The sequence below is a fragment of the Eurytemora carolleeae genome, unplaced genomic scaffold (genome assembly GCF_000591075.1).
Source record: "Eurytemora carolleeae unplaced genomic scaffold, Eaff_2.0 scaffold108, whole genome shotgun sequence".
Classification (NCBI taxonomy): domain Eukaryota; kingdom Metazoa; phylum Arthropoda; class Copepoda; order Calanoida; family Temoridae; genus Eurytemora; species Eurytemora carolleeae.
The window spans coordinates 518,330-535,771 of record NW_019396160.1 but is presented as its reverse complement, the minus strand read 5'-3'; the positions used below and the strand labels follow the sequence as shown (position 1 = coordinate 535,771).

The 17,442-nt window shown below is 31.9% G+C and overlaps 1 protein-coding gene across 1 annotated transcript in view; it reads left to right on the top strand.

The window, feature by feature from the left end:
* The window catches only part of LOC111696788 (buccalin), a 33,133-nt gene extending 22,745 nt beyond the window's left edge, over window positions 1-10,388 (top strand). Inside the window, exons 3-11 of the mRNA XM_023466525.1 lie at window positions 686-755; window positions 3,061-3,134; window positions 3,858-3,913; window positions 6,197-6,266; window positions 6,656-6,703; window positions 7,551-7,619; window positions 7,905-8,021; window positions 9,041-9,049; window positions 10,109-10,388. Of these exons, the coding sequence (XP_023322293.1) occupies window positions 709-755; window positions 3,061-3,134; window positions 3,858-3,913; window positions 6,197-6,266; window positions 6,656-6,703; window positions 7,551-7,619; window positions 7,905-8,021; window positions 9,041-9,049; window positions 10,109-10,116 (498 nt within the window). The 5' untranslated portion in view covers window positions 686-708 and the 3' untranslated portion in view covers window positions 10,117-10,388. The remainder of the gene's footprint in view (window positions 1-685; window positions 756-3,060; window positions 3,135-3,857; window positions 3,914-6,196; window positions 6,267-6,655; window positions 6,704-7,550; window positions 7,620-7,904; window positions 8,022-9,040; window positions 9,050-10,108) is intronic.
* The last annotated feature ends 7,054 nt before the right edge of the window (window positions 10,389-17,442 follow it).

Sequence of the window (17,442 nt, the reverse complement as noted above, 5' to 3'; positions counted from 1 at the left end):
ATACAACTTTGGAATAGCAAGACGACATTTAAAAAAATCTGATGTGTTGTTATTAAGCAAATACTCACTGTATACTTTTTCATATGTAAAACATTTAACCCACGAAGTCATCTAATTTTGAGTATATCTATAAGTATAACCATCACACAGGTTTATTAGCTAATTTTTTAAGATATTTTTTCGATTTAAGTTTGCACTCAATTTATTTTTTATCCTTCATCAACATAGATTAATAACAATATAAATATAGAACACGAAATTTCGTCTTTTCAAGATTTCAGGGTTTTTCGTTCAAAATATCCCTGAGGCAAAAGCCCAAAGGAGTTCCGAGCAGGCAGATGTAGAGCATGCGTGTCACTCATTTAGGCCTCTGCCTCAGGATTGTTGTGAACGAAAAAACCCTAATTTTTGAAAAATTCTAGAGTTGTATTTGTATTGTTATTAATCTAAATCCATCATCATCATCTTTAATTCAAATACAAACCCCCGTTAGAGGATTAAATGTTCAGCTAAAAATAAAGAAACCGTACCGGGTGTTCCAATAATTGTCCTTGATCTAGTCTTGAAATTGTAATATTTTTTATTTGCACTCATTTAAAGACACATTTTTGGAATCTTAATGCACTCCATGTTTTTTTGGGACACCCTGCATTAAAAAAAATGTTTTCAAAACTATTTTATTCAGGAGTAAACAGGGAAATTTTTGAGATGAATAATGTCCCACCTGTGTTCACAAACACATCTGCAGTCATCAGGTAAATAGTATAGATCTAAATCCTGATCCAGCTCATGAATACGCCGTACAGATCTGAATCCTGATCCAGCTCATGAATACGCCGTACAGATCTGAATCCTGATCCAGCTCATGAATACACCGTACAGATCTGAATCCTGACCCAGCTCATGAATACACCGTACAGATCTGAATCCTGACCCAGCTCATGAATACGCCGTACAGATCTGAATCCTGACCCAGCTCATGAATACACCGTACTGATCTGAATCCTGATTCAGCTCATGATTACGCCGTACAGATCTGAATCCTGACCCATCTCATGAATACACCGTACAGGTCTGAATCCTGACCCAGCTCATGAATACACCGTACTGATCTGGATCCTGATCCAGATCATGAATACACCGTACAGATCTGAATCCTGATCCAGCTCATGAATACACCATACAGATCATAATCCTGATCCATCTCATGAATACACCGTACAGTTCTGAATCCTGATCCAGCTCATGAATACACCGTACAGATCTGAATCCTGATCCAGCTCATGAATACACCGTACATATCTGAATCCTGACCAGCTTATGAATACACCGTACAGATCTGGATCCTGATTCCTGATCAGGATCCAGGTCATGAATAGTTCTTCAATATTTTTTTCATATCCAAAATGTCTTTTTCTTTTCCGGCAATACTGCAAGAAAGGAACTGAGTCTTTGCCACAAACTCAAATTTTCGAATCTTATTTGTTTGTAACCTACTGTTGTAAACATTTGCTGTCAATGTCAAATTAGATTATTTGAGTCAATAGAATTCTATAGTTTCATTTTTGTACTCACGTAAACCGTAATATTTTGGGGACAACTGAAATAAACATAGCTTGCTAAGGATACTGCAAGGAGAAGGGAACAACAGACTCTATAATTTTTAGCAAAATTTAACTTTGGTAACCCAGGAAAATTCTTCTCAAAAGTAATTTATTCTGGTTCGCTTTTTAAAAACTTTTCATAAAACTTTCAAAATTTCAAAACTGTTTTTTTGCTGTTATTAAACTTAGCAATATTTTAACCAAAGAAAACAAATTAAATTAAGGAACCAAAAAGTCGACCAATTGAACACTTTCTTTTTTCTTCATTTTTGGTTCGTAAATTTTTGCTTAGTTCTTGCAATAGTTTTCGGTTCCCGCTAAAAACTCGTTGTATTTTCTATTTATTTCTCAAAAAAGTATTGATCTCTCCTTAATTAAAGAACAAAGAATTTTTTGTTTAATTTGTAAATTAATTCAAATTTTGTGCTAGATACTCCTTTAATTCCTTATTAATTGCAACAAAATTAGATACCGATGAAAGAATCGAGTGATGATTAATTCGCAGAAAATAAAAGTTTTTAGTTATTTTTCTTAAAAATTTACCAGCTCATGAATACACCGTACAGATCTGAATCCTGACCCAGCTCATGAATACACCGTACCGATGAAAGAATCGAGTGATGATTAATTCGCAGAAAATAAAAGTTTTTAGTTATTTTTCTTAAAAATTTTGGGGAACTTACATTTGCCCCCCCCTCCTCTCACTGTAACTATTGTAGCTTTTAATGCCAGTAGTTTTTAATTATTCTACAGTTGTCGGCTTTTATATCAATATGATGAAGACGACTTTTCAATTCAAGTTTTTTAAAATTAAAAGTTTACAAGTAAACAAATAGTTAAGATGTTAATTGACAGCTTCTCTATGTTTCCATGTTCATGTGTGACAAAGCTGGTTGAAAGCTTGGCAAAAAATAAAATAAAAATAACGTAGTTAGCGCCCATTTAAAGTTATTAAAGTCTCAAATTACACAAATTAGGAATTCAAGTGAATCCCTGTTTCTTTTCTTATCAAGATAAAATCAATTTAAACGGAAATTGGTAGACAAAGAATTTTTTGTTTAATTTGTAAATTAATTCTAATTTACTATATACTATATATATATATACTAGATATATATATATAGATCCATATATCTTTTACATTTACATTAGGGGCTTATTTTGTTCAAAATTTAATCCCTGCGAAGTAGATTTAATCCTTTGTATGGTGAATAATTCCGAACTTTTCAAATCTTCACTGCTTGAGGAAATTCCATGAAAAAAATGGACTTGGACATTTTTGACATGCATATCTGCAAATTTTCATTGTTTATTGCATAACATTATTAAATTATCGAAATATATGAGCAGATAAAAAATACTTAAAATATGACTAAGAAACAACCAATTTAAAAGTGTGCATGTATTATTTATATTATTTATTTATATTATATTATTTATATTATATAATGTACAGGCGAAGTCTGGTGTTTCTAGCAGTACTATTGTACTTGTCCAGTGCACACGCTTTCCCAGCCCTAGATGAGTCGGGTAAGATACTTATATTTATTATACTTTCCCTCAAAAATATTTTAATTGGTTCATTATAAAATCTAAAAATCTTGTATTAATTACATTTTCCTAAATTTTCCTGTAAAACTGTGGTAAATTTTGTAAAAAATGTAATTTTAATTTTACATTTTTAAAAAATTTATTAAAAATTTGAAACTTTATTTTATTCTCAGAATTTCTAAGATTTACTGGGCCTTTAGTTATGAGAAAAGTTTATAAATAATAATTTTTTGAAAATATTCTGTAATCTTATCGATTAACTATAATTTCTTTTTCAATTCCTTAATGCTCAATCATCAATCAATGTAAGATTCGGAAGTAAAAAAATGAAAATATAAATTTTTAAATAGTTTGAAATGTCACCTCCATGTAGTATAGTGGTGTGAATGTGATACAGTGAAAACCAGAAAACAATGGACTTCCCTTAAAGAGACCGTTAACTTATTTGGGTGATTTCAGGGTAAACCAGCCCTATTAGATATTCATTGCTATAAATCTTACTTTTCAACGATAACTATGGCCGGAGAAATAGTCAATTTATCGTTCAGAATTCCGGCATAAACATACAATCTTAGTTGATAAGTTTGTCTAGCAATTTAATCAACGTTTATGCAGTATAAATAGCCCAACAACTATTCAAATATCATATTAAAAAAGAGAAGTAAGCAAATGATGAAAACTATGTATATATTTTTATTTTAGATCTGTCCCAGGGTCCCGAGTACTCTGAGTACAATGATGATGGAATAATATTTGATGTAAGAACAAATTAAAACCTTCATCCAGGAATTAACTGCATTACCTTTTTTATTGTTTAAAAGAGAAGGGCTAAAATTTGTATTAGAATGTGGAATTTAATTTTGAACGAAGGCTAGACAGATGTCTGTCTGTGAACGTTGTGTTTTTCCAGAAAATGAATTTAATGGAAAACTTCTTTTTTTTCGTAATATATAATATGTGAAACCTCAAATAAAGTGAATATGCAGGGTTTGGAAGGAATGTAAGCAAACGGCCGGAATCCTAAACTTTGGCTGAGCCAAGTAGATTCTAGTACAATAGATGGCAACGTAGAATGTGTACACTCTCAGTATAGTTGTATTCTTACGCCACATGTGTCAACCTAGTTTTTGTGTCCTACAAAATTATTGATAATAGTGATTTTTAGATTAAAATGCTGATTTTACATTAAAATAAGTACAATTCTATTTGTTCTTTATTTTCTGTTTTTACACTTTTTTATTTAATCTTGGAAAACATGTCAACAAATGTGAGAAAATTTAGTTTTTCTTGTTATATTTGACACTATGTTAAAACAGGAAAACGAGCCTGGAACTCAAACTTCTCCGGTGGGTTGGGTAAACGGGCCTGGAACAATAACTTCTCAGGTAGAATCTAGCATATAGCAGATAATAGTGATTTTTAGATTAAAATGCTGATTTTACATTAAAATAAGTACAATTCTATTTGTTCTTTATTTTCTGTTTTTACACTTTTTTATTTAATCTTGGAAAACATGTCAACAAATGTGAGAAAATTTAGTTTTTCTTGTTATATTTGACACTTGTGACGTCGTGTATAATTGATCCATTTCTCTGTTGCCACCTATTGTACTTGATAATCTATTTGGGCTCAGCTTTGTTTATATTACTCCCAGAAACTGCAGTATACGCCTTAGTTGTAAACAAAGCTATGGGTGTATACCTATAGCTTATTCCTTTTATATATATATATTTGTAAGTAAAACTATAACCATGGTAAAAACTAAGCGCCTTTTTACTGTTTTTGTAATGTCTGTTTGATGTAAATTACCATATCTACAAGAATTGGTAATGAGCTGTATGATTTAAATAATCTATACTAAAACGAGTTTCTGCATGACCTTACAGAATTGACAAGTACAGTGCTAAATGGTTTTATAATGTTTAACACTGGAATTCTAAGGCACCTCGCGCCCCTCTTTCTAGTCAGGATTTGCCTTGCAATTTAATTGTTGTATAGTTATGTACAGTATTAGTACGAGATATATAGAGTACATGTACTTAGAAGAGTCAGAATATAAAGATAAGATAAGATATAGTTTACTAGCCTTGTAGGGCGCGACTTCTAAATTAATTGTGAACATGTTCTATTTGTGTACATCGTAAAACAAAACAAAAATAATTCGCGGATTTTCACAAAAAATTTCGTGGATTTTCAAAATTTTTAAAAATTTAATGACGATCGAATTTTGATGGAGACAAATATTTGAAATTTCAATCATTCATAAACCTTCCCTGGAGTCCCTAGATGTCCCACAAAAAATTTGGGCCCGATCGGTTCAGCCGTTTTGACGTTTATTGGATACAAACAGACAGACAAACAAACAAACAGACAGACAAGCCAAATTTATATATAGATTATATGATTTAGCAAAGACAGAAAGAAGTTTACAGTTACTAGGCTTTTAGGGCGCTTCGCGCCCATCTTCTATTTCAACTTTTAATTGTGGCTTTATCTCTGAACATCTTCTCTTTGTACAGTATAAAACAAAAAAACAAAAAAGTTTGCGGATTTCATAATATTTTTTTTGCGCATTTTCAAAATTTTTCAAAAATAAAAACTTTTAAACACAAATTTTTAGAATTTTGATCATTCATAAACCTTCCCTGGGGTCACGTGAGGTCCCACAAAAAATTTGGGCCCGATCGGTTCAGCCGTTTTGACGTTTATTGGATACAAACAAACAGACAAGCCAAATTTATATATAGATTGCTAAAATACATGTATCTGTGTACAAAACGAGTTTAAAATTACAAATTGATGATTATATTAACAGTACAAGTTTAAAGCAATTAGGTGGAAAATAGCTTTTGGCTGTTTTGATTATTTGAGTATTATATATACTAAGAAAAGTACAGTGTTATCTAGTAGTTAAAAAGAAGAATTTAAATAGTACATATCCTAGTGAAAGTACAGTGTTGTATGGTTTATATAAAGAACAGTATTCTATTGTTGATATGGAATGCAATATAAAGAGTATTTACTATATGTCTACGTACTAGGATGGATATGCGGAGTCAGATGGGTATCTCAGTGCTCCAAGTAAAAAAGCATGGAACAGTAACTTCTCAGGTACGTCATCTTGTACGTCATGAACATCATGTACATCACGGACATCATGTACATCATGTACATGTGAAATGTGTTTACACAATACACACCATATTTTATACCTAAAGTCAAGGTTTATAAGAAGATGTGCTTCAACAAGTTCAGGTATCAAGTTAAAATGAAACAACATATTCAACCTTCCGGGACATTTTTTGATGAAATGATTCAGTTTATATGTATTTAATAACTTCAAAAATTGTGCCATTACGTTAAAATAATGAAAATACACATAAATAAGACATCATATATTTGTCACAGTAAAAAAATAAACTTTAAAAAATACAAACATGTAAACCTCACCCTGTAAACCTCATAACCATTCCTTGCGTACATACATTATACATGAATAGGTGGAGTAGGGAAAAGAGCTTGGAACAGTAACTTCTCTGGCGGACTAGGCAAACATTCTTATAGATAGATAAACATTCTTATAGATAGATAAACATTCTTATAGATAGATAAACATTCTTATAGATAGATAAACATTCTTATAGATTTATAGATAGATAGATAGATAGATAGATAGTAGATGGATAGATAAACATTCTTATAGATTTATATCTAGGTAGATAGATATCTAGATATCTAGATAGATAGATAGATAGATAGTAGATAGATAGATAGATAAACATTCTTATATATTTATATCTAGATGGATAGATAGATTAGTAAATATGTTTTAGATAAATATATAGATAGATAGGTTGATAGGTTGATAGATTGATATATAAATATATCCTGGAATTTTGAATATAAATTTATTTATATTTATTTATTTTTGGTGATTTTTTTTCTATCTTTCCAATAAAAGACGGGAATTTAAGAATTTTATACAAAAATTCGATAATATTTTCTTGTTATAATTGATGTTTGAAGTTCAAACAAAATTGGTTTTTTTAGGAAAAATATTAGGAGAGGGACAAAAAACTAAAGTTTTATTAATATTTTAAAAAATTTTCTAATTTTTGATATTTTTTACCTTATACTCCAAGAATTTTGATTGTGTATCATTAGACATAACGACAAATTCTGTTAAAAATCTTCCAGGTTGTGATTTTTTTCTTCAAAAAATCTGATTTTCTGTATTTAAATTTTATGTTCGGATGACTCAAAAATTTTTCATAATTTTTGAGTCCCTGTTTTTTTTATTGAAAGAATTTTGAAGAATCAACATATTATATTGGAAACGTATCTATAGAGGAAAAGTGTAGTGGTAGGGTTAAGGCTAAGAACATGTTAAAACAGGAAAACGAGCCTGGAACTCAAACTTCTCCGGTGGGTTGGGTAAACGGGCCTGGAACAATAACTTCTCAGGTAGAATCTAGCATAGAGCAGAAGAGAAGGATTAGTTAAAGGGAATGTTTAGGTTTTACTGTTGCAATATTCTAACTTTAAAATGGACACAAGTAAAAGCAAACTTTTGTTTAAATCTGCAGTTTTCGTAAATGCCAGAAGAACGCGAATTTTCAAAGTTAAATTTTTTTCCTTTTCCTTGACTAAATACAGAAATAATTTCTCATCCGTTTTTTCCCCAAACATCCCCTTTACATTGCTTAACACACGTTGAAAAGTTGTTGAATACATATACACGTCCTGAAGGAGGAATTGGAAAGCGAGCTTGGAACAGCAATTTCTCCGGAGGTTTGGGAAAGCGTGCTTGGACTTCCAACTTCTCCGGTGGTGTTGGCAAACGTGCATGGAACAGTGGGTTCTCAGGTACTAGCCTGCCGGTCGACATTTTTCTTCATATCTTTACATACATATTAAAAAACTGTCAGTGTGATACTTCTATTAAAGAGTAACATGCTTGATTCACAACAGTACACTTTAAACCTTTAGCTGAGTAAAAATAAGAGGAAGATAGCCTCAATTTTATTTCTTAAAAATTATAAAATTCTGTTCATTTTCTTCCGTATCTGATGAGTGCTGCTGCATAAATCCGTCTTTAATAATAGATTATTAATTTTCAAATGAAAAAAATTCAGAATATCTTCATCACTTTTGCTCCGACTAAAGTTAATGAATCGAAGCTTTAGTCTTTAAATTGAGATTCAATTAGATTTACATAGACAGGTCACCAACCCAAAAATTTAATGGTGTTCTGAAATATATATGTATATATATATATATATATATATATATATATATGTATATATACCTATTTAGTAAATCATATATCGCCAAAAAGAAAGCAAAGAACAGATTTGTTCACGCTTTGCTTCAATTTGAACGCATTATGTGAACTCCAAGCGTAATGTAAGTGTCCCTCCATGCCAAGATTACAGTGTCCGATTTACAACGGTACCTTTGAAACCTTAATCTGATTTAAACATGTAGCAAATACCGTCGGTTTTCTGACTCGATCAAATTCTCATAATTTCCCCATTGAGCAAGAAATGCTTAAGTCATTTTTTAAGAGAAACCACAAATGAAAATAAACAGTTAAAAGAAAAAATATGGATTTATAATTTACACTTGAATAGACAAAGATTTTAAGGCTACCGTTGTAAATCGGGAATTGCTATTTATCCATGGAGGGTCTCTTGAAAGTACGCTTACTGTCCCTTTAAGAAGAAATGCAAATTGAAAAATCCTTTCTCTGACACACTGACACATCAAAATGAAAAACTGACACCAAAACCTGATAAATTTAAAACTTCGTTGTTTAACCCTCCCTTAAACAATAAACAATAAAATATTCCTAAAATGTAAATAAACATTAACACATATTTCAGGTGGAGTAGGTAAGCATATTTACATAAAATCTTCATCCAACCAGGTTTCAACTCGAGGGTTTCCAGCTGCAACTTTCGAGCGCTATTTTGCAATTTTGCAAATAATATGAAAATTTGCATAATTTCACATCGACAATACAGTTTTTTGTATTTGAAGTTTTTAAAATCCAAAAATTACTTTCTCTAAAATTTTGCTTTGATTAAAACTAAAGATAAATGATCGACTTGAGGCTAAATTTTTTAATATTGATAATCCTGGAAACCCTTTTTATATTAATACATGAATATTATATTTCAACATTGTTCCTCTTTTTACACAATAACAATGGCTTCCATTTATCTTGTGTACATTGTTTAATTGTATATCAACTAAACTTTCACTTTATTTTAAGAGACATTTCACAATTTAGAATCAATTGTTACAGAGAAAATCCGTATAATTTTAACTGATCCCTTTTTAAAAGAGTATCATAAACAAATCATAAGCAATGCAAAATCTGCATGCATACCTAGATCTGATTGCAACATTTACATACACGCTGGATAAAGTTCTTGATCTTCTTCTGCTATCTATCCTGAATCCCCACTATTTGCCGGCAATATCGACGTTGCGAATAGTTTATGGTACTCTTTCGATAAAGATACGTTAATGTTAATTTGTTTAATTTAAATCTCTTTATTTCTAAACACAGTGCAAAATGTTATTCACTTTTTTGTAGGAATTTTTAAGTTCGTAGAAAATTATTTTTAAAATTTGAAAAGTTATTCTGAAAATTCCTGTCACATTAAGTTTTTTTTAATATGAGAATATGAGTAATTTCAATGCATAAATGTTTTAAAAGAAAGTCAAGAAAATAATCCGTTGAAATAGTTTTAACATAATATCATAGAATCAAATCATCCAATTAAGTGATATTCAAAATATTGTTATTCTAAAATAAAATTTTTTTTTGATTATTTTTAAAAATATGCATACATGGCAATATGATTCACATTTTCAAACAACGAACAACTGTGTCCTTTTCAGTAAACAAGCAAATGGCACAGTTTCTAAATAATTTGTTTCAGGAAAATGAAGATTTTGTACATACTCTACCCCTGACATACATGTACACTGTTGTACACTGTACACCTATCTGGATCATCACATTCGATTATTAATCAAATATCAGCTGTTTATTTAGTTTAACAGTATGGCCGGGATATATCAGAAATATTTGTGAATATTTATATTTTACGGAAAATTGTATAATATGTTAATAAAGTCGGCAGTTGCAAATATATACACATTGTCTACATTGTAATACATTTATGTACAAGAAATAAAGAATACATGCCCACCCTCAAACATGAACAAACATTCTATAACAGAATCCTACATTAATTATAGAATATTTGACTGCTGAGCTGATCTGCTGTCTCCAGGTAACCATATAGGGCACATGTCCCAAGGTTTAATTGTCAAAACCTTTTTTTTGTTAAAAGAAATATAATTGAAGGAAGTGTTCAACTATAATATCCACTGTGATCTTGACATGCTACATTTGTTGCATAAAACGTGCTGGGTTGACTCTATACTGGGTATAGCCTGACTGGTCTGCAGTACGTGTTGTGCCGGTACGGATCATTCAAATTTTAGAATAGGGTGGGATAGCAAATATAAAAGATGGTTTGGCCTAGGCATCGTTCTTTATGATTATCTACCACTGCAAACTAAGATTTTCATGATCTCAAACACAAATCTAGTAGAATTTTGCGAATTATTCCCATTAAACTTAAGCTATAAGCAAGCGCGTTGCGGTTATTAAATGTTCATAAAAGTATTTTGTGTTTGATGATAAGACGGTACTGTATAAAAGTTTGATGACCGACTTCCAGAGTTGACTAGATCTCAGTTATACGTAAACAAAACACTAAGCAGAAACGCAATGGACATTTTCTTGAAAAGTTCTGATAACTCTGGTCCTCAGAAATACATTTGAGTGGTTAAGTCTCGAAAAATTGAGGAATTATGAAATACTTGAACAATCTCTTTAATAAATTTGCAACGATTAAAAAATAGTTAAAAAGAGAGACAGCTCGATTTAGTAAAACTCCCTCAAAGACTAAAATAATGGCAAATCAAACCAAAAACTTCAAAGACAGGAACTTTTTTTGTAGAACTTCTCAATCTTCAGCGATTGATTATTCTTGATATCCAATGTGGGCATTAAATAAATTCGTAGAAGATATGCATACGATGAAGATCAATGCTTGATCCCTAAATTCGCAGAAAAAATCGCAAATTTTTGCCAAATATACTTCTTTAAAAGTAAACTTAAAAACTGCAATAATTTATGCTTCTAGAATGTATGTCTACATAAAGTATAAGTGGGTTAGTGAGGTAAAATCAAAGTCCAAGACATTGTTTAGAAGTAGACCCAGTCTTGAAAATTTTTGTTTGCAGTTGAGAATACAAATCTATCTCCAGAGCTGAAAACTTTAGAATGAGATATCCTTAATCACGATCGCTTAATCTGATTATCAAATGTGCACACTTTTGATTTTCCTCTTATAATCCTCTTTTTGGATATTTCTACTGAATAAAAGTTACTTTTGATAACACTTACGGATACGATGCTATATCGATTGGACTAATATCCGACTGAATTAAAGTCAGCTGATCACAAGTCGGCTTTTAAAGCATTTAAACAAATATACATTTAATCATGTTAATATGAAATTATTAAAAAACATATTTTAGGACTATTGTCATATTGAACGTTAGTGTTGGTAAACATTAATCCAAAACTAACGTTCGTTCAATCCATGTTTAGTTCGATTGGTATGACACCATCAACTCCAGAAATCAAAACCGGGTTTTTAAAAGTTAAAGAGTACATCTTAACATGACACGCTGATTGGTTAAATTTAAAACTTCTTTCTTGGATATCGAATACGTTTAAAATAATCTTGGGTTTAGAAAACCAGAAGTTAAAGCATTAATCTTGATATCCACCATTCTAAAGTTTTCAGCTCTGTATGGAATATGTTATAACAAAAGATTAAAAGTGTATAAACGACTTAAACAGTTTTATCTAATCTTTCCCCTTATATAGTTTATTTCAATTACAAATTCATAACTAATTTTTTATTTGTATTGTAATTAGTCCTAAACAAAGTTTTTACACTATAGATGAGACTTTAATTTAGAGACGACTGTACAGAACTTATTAAAGGTTTTCTTCTTACATTCCACTTGGTTCTCTTTTTTTTGCTAATATAAATCCAGTAAAAGACTAAATTCAACCATTGAGATAGTTTTAAAGAAAGAGTGGGTCCGTCCTAGAGAACGATTTTTTAAACTATGGGTTCTCTACAAAAGTGACATGCGGAATTCTTTTTGGAGAAACACTGGAGAACTGGAGAAATTATTACAAATTATTGATCAGATAAATGTTTAAATAATTTTAAATACCAACATCGGAAGAAAGGTTGAGTTGAAGTCTTTTGTACGATTTTTTTAAGAAGATAAATACAGCTTCAAGAAAGCTTTTTTAAAGTTCTGACGGAAACAATTTAGTGTAAGCCGTATAATAAGTAATCCCATCCATACACAGTAAAAAGCATTAGAAATTAAATGTATTTTGTTTTTGTAAATAATTCACGTCTGAAATATTTACAGTATTTCTTTCACAAATTGCTTGTTTACAGAAAAATTTTCTTTTTCAAGTTTCGCGTTTAAAATGAAAGTAGAACGGTTCATAAATTCAAGATTACTGATAAAAAGCTTTGATGAAGATTCAACTAAAATGTCGTCTTACAAAAATAAATACATAATTATTTTCTTGCAAGATAAAATTTTATCTAGTTTCTCCATCGTGTATTCTAAGGCTGTATAAAAAACCATTTATTTAAGTATTTAATAGATATTGAAGAATAGTTAATTTACTCATTCTCATTCTCATTCTTGGAACACCTGGGGCACAATTAGGCTTTATGTATATTTCAAGCAAAAAGATTGTATTTCTTATAAACTGAATTTGCTTCTCTTTTCTCTACAGGAAAACATATAGGATTTATCAAAGGTAAAAACTTTTAAACCTAAAATAACGACAATATCTTCCACATTATTGATCAGATAAAAGTTTGAAGGGAACCATTGTGAATCGGTACTTCCCATTCTCTAGAAGGTTTATACTTTTATTTGAAAGTGAAAGAAAAAAGTATATACAGTTGTAGAAAACCAGAAATAAAAGAAAACAAACCGAATAAATTCTGTACGGTCGTTTTTGAAGTCTTACCTTTTGGGTAATCTTGTTAATGATACAGGATTTATTTTAATTTTTAGCATTACAACCTTTAAGAACAAAGAAGACATTTGAAAGTTAACGGAGGACGAGTTGTCATCAATAAGTTTCGCTTAAAACCTGTTAAGAAGTCTTAGCTCGACACAATGTTTCACTTTTTCTCTACAGGATACATTTTGGGTCAGGTTGACATCAAGTTGTCAATCATTTGAATAAGGTATCAAAAGCACCCAAAATTAAATTCATATTGCTAACAATATCAATTTGTTGTATGCTTTCAATGCTATAGCACTAGGATTGTTGTTTTGATGTAAGGAGTGTTCTCCTGAAGGTGGATTAGCTTCCCGGTCACAGCATAGGAATAAATATCTAAAATATTGACCAGAGAAACAAGACACGTTCGAGACTCGATATAAAAAAATGGACTTCTAAACGATACAAAAACCAGGCAGAACCCTGAAACATGATCCAGAATGCAGTTTAAAACGATGTTATGCACTTTAATGGTGGTTTAATGGGGTTAAGAACGAACAAATAAATACTAAAAGAATTATGATTTATGACATGTCTGGACTGGATACATACATATTACAGATTTATCAAACATAAATGTTTAATATAGATTATAATTGTTAGTGGTGAAGGGAATATATCATTTTTTAATTTTCTTAGTTTATAACATTATTATACACAGGGGTGTTTAGATTTGGCTTGTGGACAGGCAGGGTTGCATTCATAATCAAACAGGTTTTCACAATTTAAACAAACAGAAAAGTTCACCAGATGCTTATTAATCTTGTTATGCGGGTTGGATTTGCATTCTTTCATGTGGTTCGGTTCAACCCATCTCGTGCTTCATGTAGGGTTTGTTTTTTGTGCAACCCAGGCACATTCTGCCTTGCAGATTGTCCCAGATCTGTAGATTGGAGACCAAGATGACCGTCAATCACATTTAGCACATAAACTCTTACTGTCCTCCTTCTCAATCCTTATCATGTCCGTATCTATGTCTATGTCCGTGGTATCGCCAAGTTGTATCCCAGAGGCAAGAGAAGGGTTTTCTCTACCTACACTTCCCCCTCTCCATGCAGGTACAGGCTGTAGTACTGGGGTCTTGATTATCTTTCCTGGATTTTGAGCGGCTTCCTCAGCTCTGGTATTGTTTCCCTTCTCCGTACTTCAAGGTGTACTGCACAAGGTTTCTGTACTGCAGGGATCAGTAAAGTTTGTATTCGGTTGAACTGGTTTAACTTGTTGATCTGACCTGACAAAGCCCGGATGGGTGTAGGATTCTAATTCAGCTGTAGACTTCAACCAGGCCTCTTCAGGGGTAGATATTTCTCCTGCCTTCTCTTCTGCAAACAGGTCTTCTTTCTCTTCTTCTCCTTTTTCACCTTAGAAGGTTTCTTTCTCCTTCTTGGTGCTGGGGTTAAGTACACTGCGGCTACTGGCTTGGTTACTGATGAGAAGGTTACAGTCTCTCCTTCCCATTCACAGCTTCCAGAACTATCTTGGCCCATATCCCAACTCCTGGTCTGCACTTATTATATAAATGTAGGATAACAGTGAAAGTATTTATCCCTGCCATAGCGAAAGAATCACATTTCATAGAGGTTGTTGTTCCTCTCAGTGTCGGTAGAAGACAGGTGTGTCGTCAGAAGACAGATGTGTCGGCAGAAGACACATGTGTCGGCAGAAGACACATGTGTCGGCAGAAGACAAAATGTGTCGGCAGAAGACAGATGTGTCGGCAGAAGACAGATGTGTCGGCAGAAGACAGATGTGTCGGCAGAAGACAGATGTGTCGGCAGAAGACAGATGTGTCGGCAGAAGACAGATGTGTCGGCAGAAGACAGATGTGTCGGCAGAAGACAGATGTGTCGGCAGAAGACAAAATGTGTCGGCAGAAGACAAAATGTGTAGGCAGAAGACAAAATGTGTCGGCAGAAGACAGATGTGTCGGCAGAAGACTGATGTGTCGGCACAAGACAGATAGTGTCGGCAGAAGACAGATAGTGTCGGCAGAAGACTGAATGTGTCGGTAGAAGACTGAATGTGTCGGCAGAAGACTGATGTGTCGGCAGAAGACTGATGTGTCGGTAGAAGACTGAATGTGTCGGCAGAAGACTGATGTGTCGGCGGAAGACTGATAGTGTCGGCAGAAGACTGAATTTGTCGGCAGAAGACTGATAGTCGATAATAATAATATAATAATAATAATATAGACCATAGTCGATAATAATGAAAATTGTTCAAACTATATTAGCAAGAGTTCAAGAACTATGTTTGCAAGACAGTTTGATATTTGCTTTTACATTGTAAACAACATTGTAAAACAAGATTTGAAAATGACAAAGATCTTGGCTAAAACTGTCATCAATTCTCTGACCATAGGACCAAAGAGATGACATTGATTATGGATCTCAAATGTAAATTAAAACCAGAAATATTCTCAAAAGTCCTTTCTATACTCACCAAACTGAAAATTTTCTTGCTGTGACAACGAACCTGATTTACCATCAGTAGAAGGCTTCATACATTATAACAAAGATCTGATTGACATCAACTGGTCGAAAAAATAATCCGGTATAGAGTAAAGTGATCTTTCAAACAAAAAAATTACAGGGCTGAGACAAGTACCCCTATTTTTTTCAGCAAAACTTATTGATCACAAGTTTTATATTATTTCACAGATGCAACGCAATTCTTCAAAGCTCATAAAACGTAAAACTTTTTTATAAAAATTCCGACATTCTGTATTTTATATCTTTATTTTATATATATATATGTATACTTAAGATAAGTCTAGAACAAATATGTATATCTATAATTTGTAAATAGCCACCTAAAGCTACGGTGCCGAACCAAGAACTCAAATACCGATATTTTTGGGCGATTTATTTTTGAAGACGACTTTTTATAACTCCAAAATTAGGTATTTATCTAACTAATGTTGAATAACCAAGTTAGCAAGCTAGCTGCATATATCTAACTCAGACAAGAAATATGAACATTTGACTGCTTAGCTAGAGATAAAATAATATTTGCAACACTTCAATTATTGGCTACTGCTAAAAAATCTCTGGTCATTTTCTTAAGAAATATTAATTAATTGTTCCTTTGTTCGCACAATATCAAGTTTACCTCGCATAATATCATAAAAATAAAATTTAAGCTAATATTACCTTTAATTGGTTTAAAAACAACATTTATTCATTTCTACAAAATACTGTAGCACATAGATTCAGACGGAAAAAAATGTTATGCATCATATTTTAAGACAGGGTCGAATTTAAAGTGTCGCAGTATGTTTATCTTTTCTATTTAGGCCATGCACAACGTAAATTTTAGAACATCAGCATGCCCTTCATATTTAGTTTTAAAGAAGTAATTGGCAAAACTTTGAGTTTTTTGGTTCACTTAGGCCCCTCATAGTATAATTTTAGATTTAACCAACGAGGATAGCATCAAGAACAGCTCTTTTGAACCCGGAAGCAGTGGCTCTCAGCTGCTGGAGCAGAGGAGAAAACGAGCTTGGGGTCAATTCCCCAGGTAACTCATATTATAGATATGTAAACTAATGCAGTAGGATCAAGAGTACTATCATAATACATATGTATGTCATCTATATGTCTTTTCCTTACAAATTTCTTTTTAAAAAAAATTTATAATTGTACGTCTAACGATTGATTTTTTTCTTCAAAAACAGTGTGTTTTTAATCTTGTCAATTTCGAAACTTTAAAAACTTTTTCATTTTTTTGTGATATTTCCGTTTTGGAAATAAACGCGGAAAGCTTATTATGGTAGTTTACTGAATTTCTAAAAATCAGCGAAAAAAAAAGAGTGTTTGGAGTATCTCCAGGACAAGTTCCAGAACCGCGTCATCTCTAACAGTTTGGAATTTTCTGGCCTGCCAAGAATCTGGTGCTAAATCCACTGGTTTTTTCTTCTGGGAAATAGCTGAGAGAGGGATGGCTACTTTCTGGGTTTTGGAATTGCTCCCAGGGTTTTGGAGTGCTCCCAGAATTTTGGAGTTGCTCCCAGGGTTTTGGAGTGAAATGTGAAAATTTATCTGAAAAGTCCTTTATAAATGGTACTTTAAAACCGAAAAT